General features: G+C 42.8%; 2 protein-coding genes across 2 annotated transcripts; one reads left to right on the top strand and one right to left on the bottom strand.

The window, feature by feature from the left end:
• Positions 1-1,080: 1,080 nt before the first annotated feature.
• LOC143740707 (uncharacterized) lies at positions 1,081-5,828 on the bottom strand. Its single transcript, XM_077232701.1, has 3 exons — positions 2,284-5,828; positions 1,935-2,072; positions 1,081-1,496 (listed from the first exon to the last, which is right to left on the bottom strand). The coding sequence occupies exons 1-3, from the start codon at positions 2,792-2,794 to the stop codon at positions 1,222-1,224; spliced, it is 924 nt and encodes a 307-aa protein (XP_077088816.1). The 5' UTR covers positions 2,795-5,828; the 3' UTR covers positions 1,081-1,221.
• On the top strand, positions 4,623-6,064 carry LOC143740660 (uncharacterized). The gene is made up of 5 exons (XM_077232669.1): positions 4,623-5,158; positions 5,273-5,469; positions 5,554-5,604; positions 5,786-5,852; positions 5,965-6,064. The coding sequence occupies exons 1-5, from the start codon at positions 4,623-4,625 to the stop codon at positions 6,062-6,064; spliced, it is 951 nt and encodes a 316-aa protein (XP_077088784.1).
• Positions 6,065-19,309: the final 13,245 nt, after the last annotated feature.

The following is a 19,309-nucleotide window of genomic DNA, read 5'->3' as shown; positions in this document are numbered from 1 at the left end:
ATGTCGGAAGAAACATTCATATATTTGTACAACAAACTGCGTCCAGTGATGGAGAGACAAGACACAAGCTTCCGCAAGTGTGTTCCTCTAAAGAAGAGAGTGGCCATCGCTTTATGGAAGCTTGCGACCGGTTCAGAGTACAGAACTGTGGGCCATCTTTTCGGAGTAAGCATAACAACTGTTTGCCGGTGTGTTCAAGAGTTCACTGCTGCTGCAGAAACGTTGTTGGTTCCCGAACAAATCCGTTACCCAGACCAGGAGAAGTTTGAAGAAATGGCTGCCTACATTGAGAACAGATGGGGGCTCCCGCAATGTGTTGGTGCTATTGATGGGTCACACATACCCATTTTGGCACCACAGGAGTACCACTGTGACTATTTCAACCGTAAAGGTTGGCACTCCATCGTCCTTCAAGGTGTTGTAGATGGAAAAGGACTGTTCTGGAACGTGTTTGCAGGACTGCCTGGCAGCTTGCATGATGCTCGTGTTTTAAGACTGTCCACATTGTGGGAGTTGGCCAGCCGTGGCAACCACTTTCCAGCTTACACCAGGAATATTGGTGGGGTGAATGTTGCCTACTACATCCTGGGAGATTCTGCCTATCCCCTGCAGAACTGGCTCCTAAAGCCATTCACTGACACTGGACGGCTGACAGTAGAACAGCAGATCTACAACAAGAAAATATGTCGAGCACGGGTAGTGGTTGAAAACGCTTTTGGTAGACTGAAGGGAAGGTGGCGTTGCCTCATGAAAAGAAATGACTGTGATGTTACAATCGTGAAATCTATGATTCTTACTTGCTGTGCTTTGCATAACCTTTGTGAGAGTCATGGAGAGGACTATGACGATGACTGGGATGCACCTGCAGCAGCAGAGCCTGTGGTGCCAGTGGCACAGGGTGTTGAGGAGGAGGGCAGAGATGTACGGGAGGGTCTGATGCGTTATTTTAATTGCTAAATAAATACATTATCATTAAATATGTTGTCTCTGCTGTTTTTCATTAAAGGTTATCACAGTATAAAATCTGAAAATACTTGTTTAAACCCTTGTAAAAAAGCAAACCATCAAAAAAAGACACTGTTTGTAATAAGTTTCAAAAAGGTTTTATTTAAACACGCATGCAAATAGAAAAAAATATAATATTAATATAAATTCACACATCCAACTATATACATATCTTACATGTAGTGCAAACATTAAATTAAAATAAACAAAGGGGTTTCAGTCCAGGGGCGGTGGAACAGCATCCCGCCGGTTCAGTGCCTGGACAAGCTGGCTCAGGGTTCCCAGAAAGGCCTGGTTGAAGGACGACATTGCAGCCATCTCCTCTCTCCTTAAAGCCGCTTCTAGTTCTCGGGCATGTGCTGCATCATCGAGTGCCATCTGTAAATGGCGCTCCCGCTGTGCCCGGTTCAATTCCAGCTGCTCGACATCCGATGTCTGCATCTCCCTCAGGACAGTCAGATGCTCCTGTTCCCTCTTTCGTTTCCTCCGTCCTGGCCAAAAAAATAATTACAATGAATGAGTTATAAAGAAAAACGGACAAGTCACGTTTCATTCAAAGGTTGTGTGTGTTGTAAATTGTTCACATGTATTATCATTACAGCTTCTACATAAAAAAAGACAAGCCCACAACTTACTATTACTTATATAGTATATAACGACTTAACATCTGAGCCCAACTATTTTAGTAAATGTCAACTTTAAAATACCATGTGTACAGTATAGGTGTACGTCTGGAAAGTTATAAAAATACTGAACAGGTTTATTAATGAATCCTGCATTCCCATAACTGGGAATGCTTCCTGTTGTTATGCAAGTACGTTTACGTTATATTAATGAGTTATTGATACGATTAATGATATATTAAAAAGTGTGTATAGATTCACAGACAACAGGCTAGAAGAGTTTACTTTTTCTCCAATTATACTAACCGGTTGCCGGTGTCGACGCTGCTGCGGGTCTCGGTGTCGACGCTGCTGATCTTGTTGGTGTCGATGGTGCCGCTGGTTCCGGTGCCGACGTGGCATCAGTGGGAGTCACTGAACCATTCGCGCTCGTCGAAAAGGAATCTAGATAGAAAGATCATACAAAAGTCAACACAATACGAAAATAGCAATGGCAGATAGTTAGCGGTAGCAGCAATAGTTATCTGCGACACAAGTTTACAGTCTTCGATGTTATAAGTGAGCTTCAGCTTTTCAAAAGCCAGCCTACAGAAAACAAAACTCTCAAGCAGAGTGCGCCTACATGATTAATGTAATGTAAATTTTAAACACTTACCATCCTCCATCAGCGACTCCAACAAACTGGTGGCCGAGTCAAGTCCACCCTCCCTCCCGTTGCTCGCCGGTCTATGGCCGTAGATACCGTCCATCTGTTCGTACCACTTCCAGCTTTTTCGGTTTGAACCACTGCGGCCGTTGTGGTCCTTTACAGCTCTGTAGTCACTTTTCAGTTTTTTTAACTTTTCCCTACATTGCTGGAAAGTCCTGTTGTAGCCATGTGTGGACAGCAGTTCGGAGATTTCTTGATACACTTTTTCGTTCCTCGTTGCCCCATCAAGCTCTCGCTGGATCCTTTCTTCGGCAACCAAACATAGGAAAGTCTGCACCTCCTCGTTTGACCACGGCGTATTCTTACGAGTTGCCATAATAGTAAGTTTAGTATATCTGGGCAAACTATTTAAAAATGGCGGGGTTATTCTCTGGTTATTCTGGATACTCCGTCTGCCGCGTGCAATGATGACGCAGTGAATAGTGACGATTCTCTCTGACCAATCAGCAGTCGGCATTGTATTACGTCACATTTTAGTATCGCCTTAGCTCGCTTAGAACCTCGCCGGAGGTGGTACGAAAAAAAGTACCCGAAAGCAGGTACAGGTACAACTTTTACACGGTGGAAAACCAAACAAAGGCGAGTCGAGTCGAGCCGAGCCGAGCCAAGGCGAGCTGGTACTGTGTAGTGGAAAAGCGCCATTAGTCCTCAGATAGAGGAGGGTTGCTGCTAGCTCCGTGAAGGTATTTCTGTCCCTCCCAAACTGCATTGAAATGGTATGTTTAGCAGCCAGAATTTAAAAATTTTCAGGGGGAGAAACCCCCTGACCCCTCCTAACATGATCCATATCACCCGTCAGAAAACAATTGCGACGTCTCAGATTGTGCCCCCCCAGAATTTTTGCTTGCATGACGCCCCTGAGGCTAACGATGCTGAAACATTAATAACTCAAATTAAGACACGGCAGATTAGATCGTGTAAGGAAACAGCAGGATGTTAAATGCAGTCATTGCAAATATTTGCAACATTTTTATGTAAAAATTTTATTTTTCTGTAACAACTTTGAACCCGAGCTGAGGTGTTTATTCGGCTGTGTGAGCCAGTGAGACGCTCCAGTGCGATGCTGCCCTCCAGCGGTTGGCCTGCGTACTGCACGCGTAAACACTGGGTTTTCCCACTTGATACAGTATAAAACATGAAAAATTACAGTAAATTCATAATTAATAAAAATGAGGAACGCTTCACGAATTTGCGTGTCATCCTTGCGCTATAGCGAAACGGATCTTCGGGTGAATTGTTGCAATTTGTTTCACCGCGTCTCGCTCACGGATTGGCCGAGGGACGAATTGTTTCACAGAGCCCGCCTCTTCTCCCCTCGTCTCATTGGCCGGCCGACGAATTGTTTCAGAGGCGCTCGTTGCTCCCATTGGCCGAGAGCCCGCCTCTGCTCCCGTTGGCCGAGGCCAGGGCGCGGGCGCCTCCGTAGCTTCAGACGTCATTCACTCTTGTCGAAATCCCGATTTACCCCGAAATAACGCTCCCTTGCTGTTTTACTGCTGATTTTAACACATCAAACACAAACGTTTTTTTAAAAACGACACCATTTTCTGTGCACTTACTATTTTTTGCCTTTTTGCTGTCTTTTTTGTCTTTTTGCGTTTTTTTTGTGCCTTTTTTTGCCTTTTTGCTAACCTGCATTTTTTCGTTGAGCACGTAAGTCAGCATGTTTTTCCTATCTCATGTTTTGTCTGTATTGTGTATTTAAAATGAGCATATAATAGGCATTTTATCAATGTGTACTGCATGCAGAAGAGGCGGGAGGGAAAAATGGGCTAACAATTAATATATCGAGCAGTTCATAAACTTGCGATGACGTTTGCCCGCCTAAAACGTATAATTCGGCATAGTTTCATTCATGATTTTTATCGACACCCAGTAAATGTGCTGTTTTTCTTTCTTTTAACTATGTGCAATGCATGCAGAAGAGGGGGGAGACTAACAACTTATATAATTCGGTATAAAATGTACATTTTAATTCATTTTTATCGACGACAGCCAGTAAATCCACTTCTTTAAAAAAAAAAAAAAACGTTAATGCATGCAGAATTCTTCTGATGAGCGTTCGTTTGACCCTTCACTCACTTTATGTCAGTTTTATGATCAGAATAATTAACAACTATGAAAAAAGAAAACGAAATTCGTTTAAAATAATAAAAATATATAACTAAAAAGAAAAAAATGTGCACTAATGCCACCGATTGATGTAGATAATGTACATTTCATGAATATTTATTTTGTGTTTGGGGTTTTCAGTCAATTGTTTGCCATTGCTTTACTGTTGCAGGATGGAAAGCACACCCAACCTGCGTGTGGAGGCTGGAGAGCTGGTGCTGAGGCCTTCTAAGCAGGCAGCCACTGTGGAGAAAGTTCATCTTTCTCAAGTGGCTAAAGGGGTGCCCTTTGTCCCTAAGTACCCTGAGGCTGTGCTGGGGGAGGCCAAGGTCAGGGTCATCCAAGGTGGAGGGAATCCCTTTGATGACCTGCTGGTGGCTAGTCAAAGTGCCATCCAGTTTGGTCAATATAGAGGGAAACCCTTCAAATGGATGCTGGAGAATGACCTTGGCTACTCCCTCATGCTCCTGTCTGGGCATCAGCGGGAGCGCGAGGCTGGCAGGTTAGACAGAGGTGCCCTCATGGCTAATAAGGATGCCTTTCTCAAATATGCCTGCACATTTGAGAGGGTCGCAGAAGCCATCAAAGTGCGCAGGCAGAGAGAGGGCACTTTACCTGGCTGTGAGGGTGACTGTCTGGTGGGCTTTGGGGTCCACAAGAAGAGCACCTACAAGGAGCTCTATGAGGCTACGGACAGGGAGAGGAAAAGGTAATATGTGCTTCTGCTTGTTAATTGTATTGCTGTTTTGTATTTATTTTGCTCTTATCATGTATTGTGTGTCTTATGTATTATGTATCATGCCCTATTGTGTGTCTTATGTAGCTATGTGGAGTTCATCCGCAACAAGGGCACCAGTACAGGCAGCAAGATGGATGCCTTGAAGAAATACATCTTGCTGAGGGACCAGCAGAGGAAAAAGAAGTCATCTTCTGCATCCCAGCCTGCTGTCCCTCATCATTCACGTTTGGCTTCTCCTCCTCCCACCCAAAGATCCCATTCCCAGCCAGCCACAGCACACGGTGAGTTTTTAGATCTATAAGTGGTGTAATTCTATGAATGTTCTAATAGATTTATGAATAACATTGCAATTTTTCTGCCCTCAGAGCCAACAGATGACGATCTGCTGGCTTCAGCCATGGAGGTGGAGCCACAGGGTGAGTGTTTTGTTTTGTTTTGTGTGTAAAAAAAAAATAGAAAAGATACTCACCTGATCATATGTGATCACTTATACATGTACTAACATCGTATAGCATCATTTTTATGTAACCACAAATGTCTTCAAATTATTAAACCATTAGTACTTATTACAAAATTAATATGATGTGTTCTTCACAGTACTTCCACCACCTCCAGCGCCGATCCGCTCACCTCGCTTAGAGCAAAGAGCCGCTCAAAGGCTGGTGTCAGCGGCTTCTGAGGTACAGTTTTTCACTCCAGAAGTATGCATATATATTATAAATTAATAATAATACATATGTCATATTCATATATCAAATATTTTTGTGTGTGTATAGGTTGTTCTCCCTGAGGCCTGGAAGCACTCCCTTCCAGAAGAACAGCACGAGTGGATCGGCCGCTCCCTCTTCCGGCGCCAGGGTGGAAGGGCAGCGCTGACAGATAACCTGCAGGTGTGGTGGTACCCTCCCCAGCCACGCCTGCAGTATCATCAGCCTCCAGCGTCGCCGGACGTGTTCTTCACCTGGCCGCTGTGTTTGTGGATGCCCTACAGGATGTGGTCCTACAAGCTGATCTGCAGCTCGCCAAACTGCAGACGGTCTGGTCAGCGACTGACATCATGTGGGCTCTAAAAGACAGTGAGGCGGGTGCTGAATTTACACGGCTGGTATTTTCTGGCAACAGAATACCTGGAGTGTCAGCGCTGCCACAAGAAGCTGGCCGCGTGGTCGTACGACATCCTGGACCAGCTGGACCCGGCTCACCGCAGGATGTTCCCAGCCATCCTCACTTACCGGTGAGTCATGAAAAAATTATTCTTATTTCAGGTACAATTAACTACTAACATGTTACACCTTTAACTGGGCTGTAATGGTAATAATGTAACTTAAACGACTTAAAAAATAATATTTTTGTTAGTACGTTTAAAATTAATTACACGTCATTTGTACACAAAACAAGCACTATCTTGCTTTTGTAGTTTTTCAAAAGACACTGTGTCTGCCAGTCGAGGTTCTATACAGAATGTGTGAACGACCCACCCCCATTGCTCTTTGCCTGACCTTTCAAAGGTGTCAAACTCAGAACAATAACATTCCAACACCTTGAGACACCTCGCCTGACAGCTGAGGTTCTATTCAAGAGGTGTTAACGACCCCCCATTGAGCCTTGCTTGACCTTCGATTACCTCTGCTCTGGAAAAAATAACACTTTAAAGGAACTTTAATTAACTTTGCCTTTGTCTGTGTGTGTTTTAAAAGGTTCTCTTGTGATATGCATGTGGCAAAGTCGATGAGGGAGCGCTCTCTCGGCAACAGCGTCTCTATGCTATATCACAAGCTGCGTGAACTGCATAGTGAGGAATGGATGGAGAGTTCCCTGCGATACCTCTCTGTGTGTGACCGGTTCCGGGGTACCACCACACAGCCCATCTCTCCTCCACCACCCATGCCGCCTGTACCGACCGCCAAGTGCCTCCTCTCTGTCCACGCAGAGGATATCCGGTCCCGGTATGGTGAGCTCAAAGCCAGGGTCACCTCTGTCTTTGGGTCCGTCCTGAAGATGGACTCCACAAAAAAGGTAACACATTAATCAAATATTAGATATACCCAAATGTGTGTGTACAGGTGTATATACATTTTTTTTTTGTTTATCTGTACTGAATTTTCTGTTTTTCAACAATAGGTGGCCAAAAAACTGGCGGGAGCCGCAGCTGGGACCGCAGCCTGGGTCACCAATGTGGGCAATGAGCACGGACAGGTCCTCATGTCTGTGCTCACCTCACATGAGGGTCAGGGACTGCTGCCCATGACAAATGGCCTGGTGAAAAGGTACGAGGTGGCTGGAGTCGCTCCCCCTACTCTCCTGTATGTGGACAGAGACTGCTGCTCTTCTGTGGGCACCTCCAGAGCAGGTGCCATGTTCAGCGGCTGGAGTGACATGGTGGTCCGTCTTGATGTGTGGCACTTCATGCGGCGCTTCGCCGCAGGTCTGCACACTGACAGCCACCCGCTCTATGGTCTGTTCATGGCAAAGCTGTCCGCATGCATTTTTGTCTGGGATGAGGGAGATGTGTCTCTGCTGAGGGAGGCAAAAATGCGGGAGCTGGAGCAACAGCAGGCCATCAGAGGCCTCACTGATGACCAGCTAACCAGCATGCTCACCTCCAGACAGTTGGCGCTGCACTGTCGCCGCTGCACACATGGCGTGGAGGAGACGGAGCAGCTGATTGGTGCGTTGCTGGAGGCCTTCATGGACGCCAGGGAAACCATGGGCATCCCCTTGGTGGACCAGGAGAGGATGGACGTCATCTGGGACACCCAAAGACGCCACCTTCCCTGCATCCAGGACCCCCCGGTGTGCAGCTGTACACCCAGACAGGAAGTACGACAAAGGGAGGGATAATACTTCCTGTCTACCGCTGCGCTCGGGGTTCCACTTCCCTCGAGTCCTTTCACAACCACCTCAACCGCTTCATACCCGGTAAGATTACACGCATCCACCTCAATGTGTTTTTTTTTTTTTTTTTGTGATGGTCTGTTTCATCTCTTTTGTAATTATAAATTAGTGTTAATGTTTGTTTGTTTTTTTAATCAGGAACAAGCGCTAACCTGGAAAATTTCCAGGCTTATCTGCTTGAGGGTTTGGAGCGGTGGAACGAGGACCGCGCTGCGGTTGCTGCTACCGTCACGGACGAGGCCCCGTCGTCCCTGCGCAGCTACAGTGCCTCGCTCCAGCACAGCCTCAGTGAGCTCAGTCAGCGTCTTCTTGGCTGTAGTCTTGTACAAGACTATTCAAAGCCAGGACAGTACACGGGTATGTGTCTATAATGCCATGCTTTGTTGTTGTTTTCTTTGTAATGCACAGGTGTCTGTTTTAAAACCTTGTTTTCTATTTCATTTTATTTCGTCAGGTGAGCTCATCGGGGTGGAGTACCTGTGCTCGCAGCAGTCCTGGGAGTTCAGGGAGAACTTTGGGCGGGACCCAGATGCTCCGGACAGAATCCCAGACGACTTGGGGGAGGCAGAGGATGAGGGATTTGGGGATGAGGCAGTGGAGCAGGACCACACCATCTCCCCTCTTTCCTTAGTGTCCACCCAGGAAGCTGTACGCTCGTCTCGGGATTCAGCATCGCCCTCTCTGTCCTCCCAGGACCTGCCACCTGAGTCCCAGGAAGATGTATGTATCCATGCAGGCCATGTCATCATGTGGTGGACACCAGGTTTTGATAGAGTGGTGGACCTGGCCAGGTACCTCGTCGAGCTGAGAGAAAAGCCTTGTGTCTCAGATAGGGATGCCAATGACATTGTTCGGCTGTGGGACAGACTGCCGGACAGTGACAAAAAAGGTGTTTCCTATCCGCCGAGACACAAGGACAGACTCTTACAAGGCAGGTTCAAGGCCACCCACTCCAAAACCTCAACCTGCCATGGAAAGGAGAGCCTGAAGCGGTAAGTTAAATAGTTGCATACAGAGCTTTAATAATATAAATGACTATATGCTTTATATTTTCCTATTTTATTTTACAGGTGTGTGCTGGGGCAGGGGTCGGGTCCTGCCCAGTGGCCCAACATTAGTCGAATTGTAGAGGCAGTATGTCTGGAGCTCTGCTCCATTCATCCAGCGGGGAAGGTGAAGTGGGGTGTTTCACTGAACCGCTGGGCTGCCGTTCTGCACGACTACCAGGCCATACGGAGGCTGGTGGGGAACTGCCCAGCTCTGAGGGGACGGGCAAATATTCAGCTGTTCGAGGTCAATCAGCGGACGCTTTCTGTCTGGTAAGTCAAAAGCCAGCCATGTAAAGGGATTTTACTGTTCTTATATTCTGTTCATCCGTATTAATTATTATTATCCGTATTAATTGTGCCATTTTTAACAGGTACAACAACTACAGGAAGAAGCTGGAAGCAGACGTGCTGGCTCTGAGTGTGCCCTTGCCTCAGATAAGCATGGTGTCTCACACCCTTCTTCCTGTGGCCAAGCAGAAGGCGTCAGTTTCGGCAGCTCAATCAGCACTTCCACCTTTCCCCTTTGTAGTAAACCCTGACCTGTCGGGTCAGGCCTTACGGCGAAGGCAGCGCCATCCTCCCCCCGCATCAGCGACCACAGTCTCCGCTCCACCGTCAGCATCCGTATCTGCTCCACCGTCAGCATCCCTTTCTGCTCCACCGTCAGCATCGCTCTCTACTCCACCGCCAGCATCCCTTTCTGCTCCATCGCCAGCATCCCTCTCTACACCTTTGAGTAGAACAACTTTGTGGAGGAAGAGGAAGGCTGAGGAGTTTTTAGCCCAGAAACAAGGGCTGCCCCCTCCACAGCATTATGTGCGAAAACAGTACACATGCAGTCGATGTGGGCAGCTCAGAAAAAAAGAGTTTGGGCACACCAGGGTGGGCAGCTACTTCTTCTGTGCCACAGCAGAGGGAAAGACTGTGGAAGAGTGGCTGCAGGAGAAGAAAAATGAAGAAAATCCTTAATTGTAAATAACTGATTATTTGTAAATATCTTTTGTTTTAAATAAATTTATTTGTAAATATCCTTTGTTGTAAATAATACAAATATCCTTCATTGTAAATAATTTATTTGTGAATATCCTTCGTTGTAAATTACAATTTATTTGTAAATATCCTTCATTGTAAATAACTATTTATTTGTGAATATCCTGGTAATGACATGTTTGAATGGCATGCTCTCAAAATTGTACATGTAACTAAAATACTACGTTGAAATCCGTTCTCAGGTTCACCAGGATGCAGCGGATTATGCTAGCTTCAGGCGTTGCAGCAGAGGGACGACCACCAGCGGCAGCGGGTTCGGCGCCGTGCCCAGCAACAGCGGTGGATCGTTCTCCGGCAGCAGCAACAGGCCAGGCGAGGACAGCAGCGCCAAGGGCGGCGGGACCTCTGGCAGCAGCACCGGCTGTGGTAGCACCGGTGCCTGTTCTGCCAGCGCCAGTGCGCCCACTGGCGCCTTTACCGCATCCCCCCTCAGCTGTTGTCCTGGCCATACCACCAGGTGCTGCAGCTGCAACAGGACCTTTTCCGGCAACACAGCCTCTCTTTCTGGACCTCTCACTGCCCCAGCAGAGTGTGAGGGTGCTCCCCATACCAACGCTCCCTCGGACAACGCCAGCCCCACACGTCCTCCCTCTGCCGCACATCACGCCGGCCCTCGGCTGCCTGCACCTCCTGCTCCCCCTCCTCAGCCTCGCTCTGCGTACAAAACTGAATGGCTGAGGAGGAAGAGGGCTGAGCAGAGGGCAGCGGCAGGAGCAGTCGTCGCTGCCCGGGCCGGCGTGCCACAAGAACAAAAGTGCAGGAGATGCGGCCAGCCAAAGCGGAGGGAGACCGGACACACCCGCTACGGCAATGTGCATTTTTGCTCTGCCGCCGCGGCGGGTAAGAGTGTGGAGGACTGGCTGAGGGAGATGAAGGACAAGGCCCAGGGTCGAGCCCCGGACTGATTTCGCATTCTCGCTGGGGCAGGTGTGTGTTTATAGTTGTTTGCAGCGTTTAGTTTTTTTTTAAAGACATTGACTTTCCCCTCCACAAGGACCGGGACCTTGCCGCGGTGTGGAGGCTTCCTACAAACACCGGTCCACACCTGCCACAACGTTTCTACAGCACAGTGACACTATGCTTGAAAAACATTGTGTATCCCATTCACACCTGTATAACATTGCAATGCCTTTGTACTATTCTGATTCTTTGCACTTACAAGTTATATAGGCCTATACTGTGTGTGTCTGCTGCCTATCATATGGTTTAAGAAGAAGAAAAAAGCATTGTCTGTCCCATTCACACCTGTATAACATTGTCATGCCTTTGTGCTGTTCTAATTTTATGCGCTGACAAGTTATATAGGCCTTTTGGACATGTGGGTATGTTCATTAATGTGGTCACTGTCTTTGGAGTTACGTCCAGTGGCTGCGATGCAAGATACCAGACTGCAGTTGATACTGGCTCATCGGCTGCTGCCACTGGCTCTGTTGTAGCCACGTGGTTAAATAAAAAGCCTTGTATGCCACAGGTACTTCACACTGTAATGCTGCTGCGTTATGTATCCATGCATGTCTGTGTGTCTGTCTGCTGTGATTGATGTGGTTTAAAAAAAAAGAGGATAATACATCAGTGTATTGCGTAACCTACTCATCCACAAAACTTCCGAAGACTTCCCATAAGTCAAAACACAATGTAGGCACGAAGAGAAGAACGCACTTCTGTACACACAAACAAATGTTTTTTTTCTGTAGAATAGGTTCACCTCTATAATCTGAGAAACTCCAGCTCCTATCTACGAAAACACACTAACTAATTCCTACCTAGTCTTCAAAGGTGTACTGGGCTCGGGGCGACATTAAACGCTGAACTCCGTGACGATCAGTTAAACTGAAAGTCCGAAAGCGTACCCCCTACAGAGAATTAAATCTCCACCCAGGATAACCCTTAAAAACAACAAACAAAAATAATAAACAAAACAACAAACAGTGTTCCGTCGGAAGGATTGTACACACAACCCAGCTGGATACACTCTGACTAACCGGAGTTCTCAATCATAAAGGTAACCATTCACAAAAAAACAAAAAAACAATCACATACTCACCAACATTCCTACACCAAAGGATCTCGGACGAGCCTCCAATTTATGTCACGGCCAGTTCGTTCGTGATCGTAACATAAAATAGAAGCACCTGCACAGATCGTTTAACTTGCAAGTTTGTTTATTCAGGTGTCAAAAAAAAAAGCTACAATACAAAAGAATATAACAATGTCTAGGGTTTAAGTAAATGAGGTAAAATATTAATCGTTTTTTAAAATGCGGTCGATTCAAAATCGATTCTCAAAGGCCACGAATACATTTTTTCCATATTAAAAGGGCTTTTAGTGCGGGACTGCAGGTATTGAAGTGATTTTAATCATTCCCACAGGTCTCCCACTTATAATGCGTGAAATTCCCTCCAAAGGTGCCAAAGACCACAGCTTGGCGGCGGAGGAAGGCAACAGAGGCAGCTGCAGCACAAGGTGCAACACCCAAAAAGAGGCAACAGACTGAACAATACAGGAGCCAAAAGTGTGGCCAACCAAAAACTAAAGCGTTTGGTCACAGTCAGTTCCGGGGTCTACACTTTTGCGCCAATGTCTCTGGAAAAATCTGTGGAGCAGTGGATGGAGGACTTGAAAAGGTCCTCCATCTTCTTTTTCCATCATAACCTTTGAGTTTGCCATTCAGCATGATGCATCCGGACAGGGAGTACCTCAAGGCAAAACTCCCCCGGTGGGCTCGACGGCACCAGCTGTTCCCTGACTTGCTTTTGCCGCTATACTTTCTAGAGCTGTTTGTAGACCAAAACCTGCAAGAGAATTTACGATTAAAAAAGTCTGTGGTTAACATTCATTGAAGAGACTTTCAATGTGTTTTTTTTTTACAAATAAAACACAATTATACACACTCAATAGGGGTGTGGAAAAAATTAAAAAAATTCTGATTAATAGTTTTTTTAAATGTGGTCGATTCAAAATCGATTCTCAAAGGCCACAAATAGATTTTTTCCATATTTCAAAGGCTTGAATTTCAGTGCGTGATTGCGGGCATAATTTTAATCATTCCCACAGGTCTCCCACTTCTAATGCCGGGAAATTCCCTCAAACATTGATTCACTTTGGTTGTATGAGTAAATCAATCCACACAGATTATAAAATCAAATCAGTCTTTTTAAAACTTTCTCCCAGCATGAGTGTTCAGCGGTGCTGCATCCTCTCTCTGAACAAGGCAAGCAGCGAAACTACACGCTCGCATTTTTCAGGAGTCGGGACATGACTGAATTGTCACTTGCACAATCGGGCAAGCATTGCATCGTAACTAACGTTTATCATTTTCACGTCTTTTTAAGCCTGACCAGTTTAAACATTCAAGCGATTTTAAACTATTCAGTATTTGTGCTTTCTTAGAGATGTTTTTCTCTGCGTGCATACATACAGAAGCCTAAAGCCGCCTTACAAACAGCTCGCCAGTAGCAAGAGTTATTTTTCACGGATTATATCGCTTTAACGGGGGAAAAAACACGCAAAATGTCAAAACTCTGTCTTTACAAAGTTACTCACCAAGACCAGTCTAAAACACATGTGACCGTGTGATAGACAGTATAATGAAACGGTAATGGATCCGTGCACTAGTTCTTAAAGTGACAGCAGGCATATGTGTCTGTCATTACTTTTGTTGTCAAAACAACAAAAGATAGACTATTAATCCTGTTTCCTTACAATTAAAGCTATTTATTCAATTTAGTCAGGACTAAAAGTCTATCCAGTGTTATTTTACATTTGATTACTTCACATGTCACATGTAAGACCCCAAATCGAACAGTCGGTTAACTTAAGCAATATTTTTATTAAGGTAGTCTAATATTTTTCTCACTAACAAATTACTGACAAAGTAGGGTAGATTTAAATAAAGAAGCGGCGCGCCTCACGCGAGCAGGGCTTATATGCTCCGAGAATGGACACTGCACTAGTGATATAACACACACACATACAGGTCTTTTAACTTAAGCAATATTTTTATAAGGTAGTCTTATAATATTTTTCTCACTGACAAAGTAGGGTAGATTTAAATAAATAAAAACGAAATTTAAATAAAAACTAAATTTAAATATAGAAAAACTAAATTTAAATAAAGAAAAACTAAATTTCTCCTATATTTCGCAGTAGATTAATTTAGATTGATGATAACGGGTAAAAAGGATAATACATTTTGTTTCTATTATTCTATTTTCCACATTGTCAAAGCAACGCAGCTTAACCCAAAATACAAGCTCAGGCATGCACTTCTGTCCATACAAACTTATAGTGTAAAACATATTCAAGTGCAAATGAGAACCGTTTCGAGGGGGATGCCAGGTGTGCAAAAAACAAACAAACGAATATTCGAATGTCACATTTTCAAATCAAATACCAACCCACCGAACGAATATTCAAATATTCGGGTCCAGCCCTACTAAAAACGGTCAAATTTTCAGCATAAATTTTTCATCTTGCATCATAATCCTGTCCATTAATTGTATGCATTTGAAATATAGAGTTGGGTTGTGTTTTAATGTACCCAAGTGTACCTAAAATAAAGAGTTTAATATACAGGTTTGTGGCTCATAATTTCTTTTTATTAATTCACCACTTGTAAACTTATGTTCACTGATCTTTTTTTTTATAAATATAGGATATGTATTAAATCTATATTCATTGAGTTAAATCGAGAATCGAATTGGAACACCTGAATCGATACCCAGCCCTAACACTCGAATAATAACTGTAGCTGTTTTTTTTTGTTTTTTTAATGTAGGATGGTAAGGAGGTGGTGAATAAAATGCTAAAAGAACGCAAGTAGTTCTTAAAGCAACTTGTTACTAACACAGAGAGAGATGTGTAAATGCATTATCAATGTACTTTACCACACTAGTGTAATCCTTAGATTTTCTGGCCAAGAAACTGGCTCTGCAGGTTTGCATGCATCATTTGCAACGGCTTTTACTGCAACAGTCCTTCCTGCAGATAAAGTAGAAAATTAGTGCACATGCTGATGAGAAAGTGAGGCTGTTTTCTGAATTTGGGGTCCACAGAAGCAGCTATTTTAAAAGAAGATCTAAAAATTAACAAATTATAGAAACAGACCATTCCCTGCCTGTTTCAAAAGAAAAAATAACCAACTTTACAGGCATCATAGAGAAACCACAAAATGGTTGCATGACTATAACATATATTTAAGGGTCTGCGCCTGAGATTTTGTCATTCTAGTCTCAGGCGGTGATATACTTCTAAAACCTTGGTTGCATTCTTTAAGTATGATAACGTCAAGAATGTTTAATTAGTGTTTCTGTGCTTGATATACATGGCATCTCACACACACCTTTGATTCTCCTGAATTTGCTACCTTAGAAGTAAACATGAGAATGATGGTGATTATTTAGCTTTTTAATAAAAATTTATATTAAAATTAATAATTGTTCAAATATTCAAATGGATCCAACAGAAAAACAAAGCAGTGAAATCATGGCAATTTGAAAGAAAAAAAATTCTCATGAAGTGTCATAAATATTAACCTGTATGTGTTTTTTGCTTTCTTCTCACTCACAGTACTCTATAAATGGCAGAAAATGGCTATGAATGTTTAAATTGATCTCTAGAGAAATACAATGATTGACAAATAAATGACATCCAGTCATATTTACAGCTGTAACTACTACTTGAGATTAGTTTTTGCAATACACAATTTAAGCAATCTCTCAAATCTCGCATTATTTTGTTCTAAACGTGGACTCTTAAAAGTTTCTGGCCTAGAATCTGATCTGTCAGATGATGCTCGAAAGAATTAAAGTTTTAGTCTTGAATGCAGCGAAGAACTTTGTCCTGTAACGTTAATTCCTCTGAATTTCGAAGCAAGATCGTGCGACAACATTTATCTAGTAACAAAGTTTTAAGTTTTGTTTATGGTGGCTGGAAATTAAAATACACATTTAGTGCTTGTAATTGTCGTTTTTGCTCTGCGTTTTCAGGTAACGTTACAAAAGAAAAACTAACTTAAAATCTGTGCGGAAACGACACATATGGATGTTATGTGCATTTGAATTTTATTTATACATTAATCCAATAATGTTATATAGAATAAATACTAAATTAATGTCAATTTCTGCTGGTTTTGAGTCGAAAGGAACAAAAATTCGAAAAGTTAACAATAATGCTAAAACATTAATAACTGCCAAATTAAGACACCGTAGATTAGATCGTCGAAGGAAGCACAAATATTGCGAATACTTACAACATTTTAGCTTGAAAGCAGTTTCTTGTCCTGTACGTTAACTTCTTTGAACCCGAGCTGAAGGTGTAAATTCAGTTATGAAGCCTGGCAGTGAGACGCTCTAGTACGAGAGTGCACTCCAGCGGTTGGCCTGCGCACTGGATGCTTAAACACTGGGCTTTTCACTTGATACAGTATAAAACATGAACAATTAACTTTACAGTCAATCAATAAAAATTAGGAACGCTTAAAGAATTTGCGTGTGATCCTTGCGCGCTACCTGCAAGCCGATGTACGGTTCCACATCAGACTGAGAAAAAAATAGTTCCACATGCATGTTCGGCATGTTCCACGTTCTGATTGGCCCGTCCACTGGCTCGCCATTGGTCGCAGCGATGTTCCACTTACGAGTGCATTCCTATATGGTCATGATGTGAGGTTTGTCACTGGTCCTTTTCGAGTTTCCGAAAAGCCTGCATCCTGATTGGCCTGTGGGCGGGACCTCTAGCTAGCGCGCTTTGCGAAGGGTGGGGGAGGTGCTCAACAGCACTACGCAGTGTGAAGAGTTGACAGACAGCAATTTATTGCAGATCCACTGACTTTTGAATCATCTGTTTGTTTTCTTGATTTTCTTTTCCCGTCAAACTTGCGTAAAGTAAACAGGGCGAACACCTGTTTGAATTATTGTTCCGTTTACACAATTACTTCAAATGTCATGGTTGAAATATGATCATGATTATTAATATAGTGACTAGGGCTGCACGATTATGGCCAAAATGATAATCACGATTATTTTGATCAAAATTGAGATCACGATTAATTATCACGATTATTTGTTGATTAACCAAAACAAATTTTAGGATTCATTTAGGACAGTTCATTTAGGATGCAAGTGATAAAGTACATACCGGATAATAGTAGAATTAACAATGCAGATTTTCCATTCATAAGAATTCATAAAATGTACAGGGAATAGAAAACCTCCCATAAGATACAATACAATAATAACATTGCCAAAAAATTTATCATAATGTAACTTGGGGCCCGTTCTTCGTACGTTGCTTAAAACATCCGAGATCAAACGAGACATCCAAGATAATATCATCATGCTCATCAGGGTCTGGCTAATGACACTCTTTAAAATAAAGGTTCCAAAAAAGGTTCATAGAAGAACCCTTTTGGTTCCCAAAAAACCTTTTAGTGAATCGTTCTAAAAAGAACCATTTTTTTGAACATAATAATAATCTAAAGAAACTTTTTCCACTATAAATAAACTTTTGTGGAACAAAATGGTTCTTTATGGAGTCAATGATGCAGATAAAGAACCATTATTCTTTTATTCTTTTTATTCTTTTATTTTGGATAGCCCCTTGAGATGTACCATCTCATTTTCAAGGGGGTCCTTTCAATCACTTTTTGAAAATAACAACCAGAGCCACACATGCTCAAAACATAACAATACACAATAACATATGTAAAAAATAAAATAAAGATAAAAATAAAGACCAAACTCAACAGGACATCATTCACAGCATGTTCACCCCAAGACCCACCCCCCCCCCCCCCCCCCCCCCAAATTATACAATAAATTACATGAATACATTGACAGTAATACGGCCTCATAGGGTGTTCACATGACACTACAGCATTCTAATGAGAAAATAAAATCCTCAATTAAAACATGTACATGGTGTTTTTAAATGTAAAAATAGTGCTGATTTAAATGAGTGTAATGATGTAGTAGATTTCAATGACAATGGGAGGTTATTCCAGTCCATAGGAGCTTTATAATAAAATGCTCTTCTCCCAATTTCACGATGTATTCTAGGTGTAGCAAAAAATGGATGTAGCAAATGTCGTATGGGATAGGCTGAGTTATGTCTGACAAAGTATTGTTGAAGATAAGGGGGACATTTATTGGCATAATTAATGCAACTAAAAATAAACATATACCAGTGATACATTCTTCTTTCTTTAGGTTGGAGCCAGTCCAATTTTTCATATAGCGTGCAGTGATGTGTCATAAATGGATACCTTAGAACAAATCTACATATGGAATTAAATAAAAAATCTAGAGCTTTAAGAGAAGTAACACTTGATGTGTGATAAACAATATCTGCATAATCAATTAGGGGTAATAGGAGTTGCTGCGCAATACGCTTTCTTGTATCAATTGTAAAGCAATCAATTGAACAGTACAACTGACACAAACATTGTTTAACTTTCTTAACTGTAGCATCAATATGATCATTGAATGATAGCTCAGTATCCAACCACAGACCCAGGTACTTAAATGTATTTACATTTACAAGAGATCTTCCATCAATCATACAGATTTGTAATTCATTCATATTAACTTTAGATGGTCTCAGTTTAAACAACATAGTGCAAGTTTTTTTCTCATTCAGAAAAAGGTTGTGCTCTCTGAGCCAATTCTGAACAATAATAAAATCCGATTGAAGTGCATTTTGTACTTGGTCCTTCTGGTTATACGATGTATATAAGACTGTATCATCAGCATAAAGATGAACATTACAGGATAAACAAATACTGGGCATATCATTAATATAAACCGAAAATAGGAGTGGCCCCAGCACAGAGCCTTGGGGCACACCTTTACTCATAATCAAACTAGTGGAGCATGTATTTTGTTATGCAACGTATTGACGCCTACCATGTAAATAGGCATTAAACCATAGTAAAGAACTTTGGCTTAAGCCAACCGAATACAATTTATCTAAGAGTAAATAATGATCAACTGTATCAAACGCTTTCGAGAAATCAATAAAAATGGCTCCAGTATATTTTCCTTCATCAAATGCTGTATATACATAATTTGTAAAGTTGAGAAGAGCTGTAGTAGTAGAGTGATTAGGTCGGAATCCAGATTGTGCTGAT

The sequence above is a fragment of the Siphateles boraxobius genome, unplaced genomic scaffold, assembly GCF_051911475.1.
Source record: "Siphateles boraxobius isolate OS27281-9 unplaced genomic scaffold, OSU_SipBor_1 18, whole genome shotgun sequence".
Lineage (NCBI taxonomy): Eukaryota > Metazoa > Chordata > Actinopteri > Cypriniformes > Leuciscidae > Siphateles > Siphateles boraxobius.
Note: the sequence above shows the minus strand (reverse complement) of the source record. Positions and strands in the feature narration are given on the sequence as shown.

Coding starts and splice junctions, on each gene's coding strand:
- LOC143740660 (XM_077232669.1), top strand. CDS start 4,623: ATGGAAAGCACACCCAACCTGCGTGTGGAGGCTGGAGAGCTGGTGCTG. Junction 5,470..5,553: donor CCAGCCAGCCACAGCACACG/GTGAGTTTTTAG, acceptor TTCTGCCCTCAG/AGCCAACAGATGACGATCTG. Junction 5,853..5,964: donor AGAGCCGCTCAAAGGCTGGT/GTCAGCGGCTTC, acceptor GTGTGTGTATAG/GTTGTTCTCCCTGAGGCCTG.
- LOC143740707 (XM_077232701.1), bottom strand. CDS start 2,794: ATGCCGACTGCTGATTGGTCAGAGAGAATCGTCACTATTCACTGCGTC. Junction 2,073..2,283: donor GGAGTCGCTGATGGAGGATG/GTAAGTGTTTAA, acceptor CTTTCTATCTAG/ATTCCTTTTCGACGAGCGCG. Junction 1,497..1,934: donor AGCGTCGACACCGGCAACCG/GTTAGTATAATT, acceptor TTTTTTGGCCAG/GACGGAGGAAACGAAAGAGG.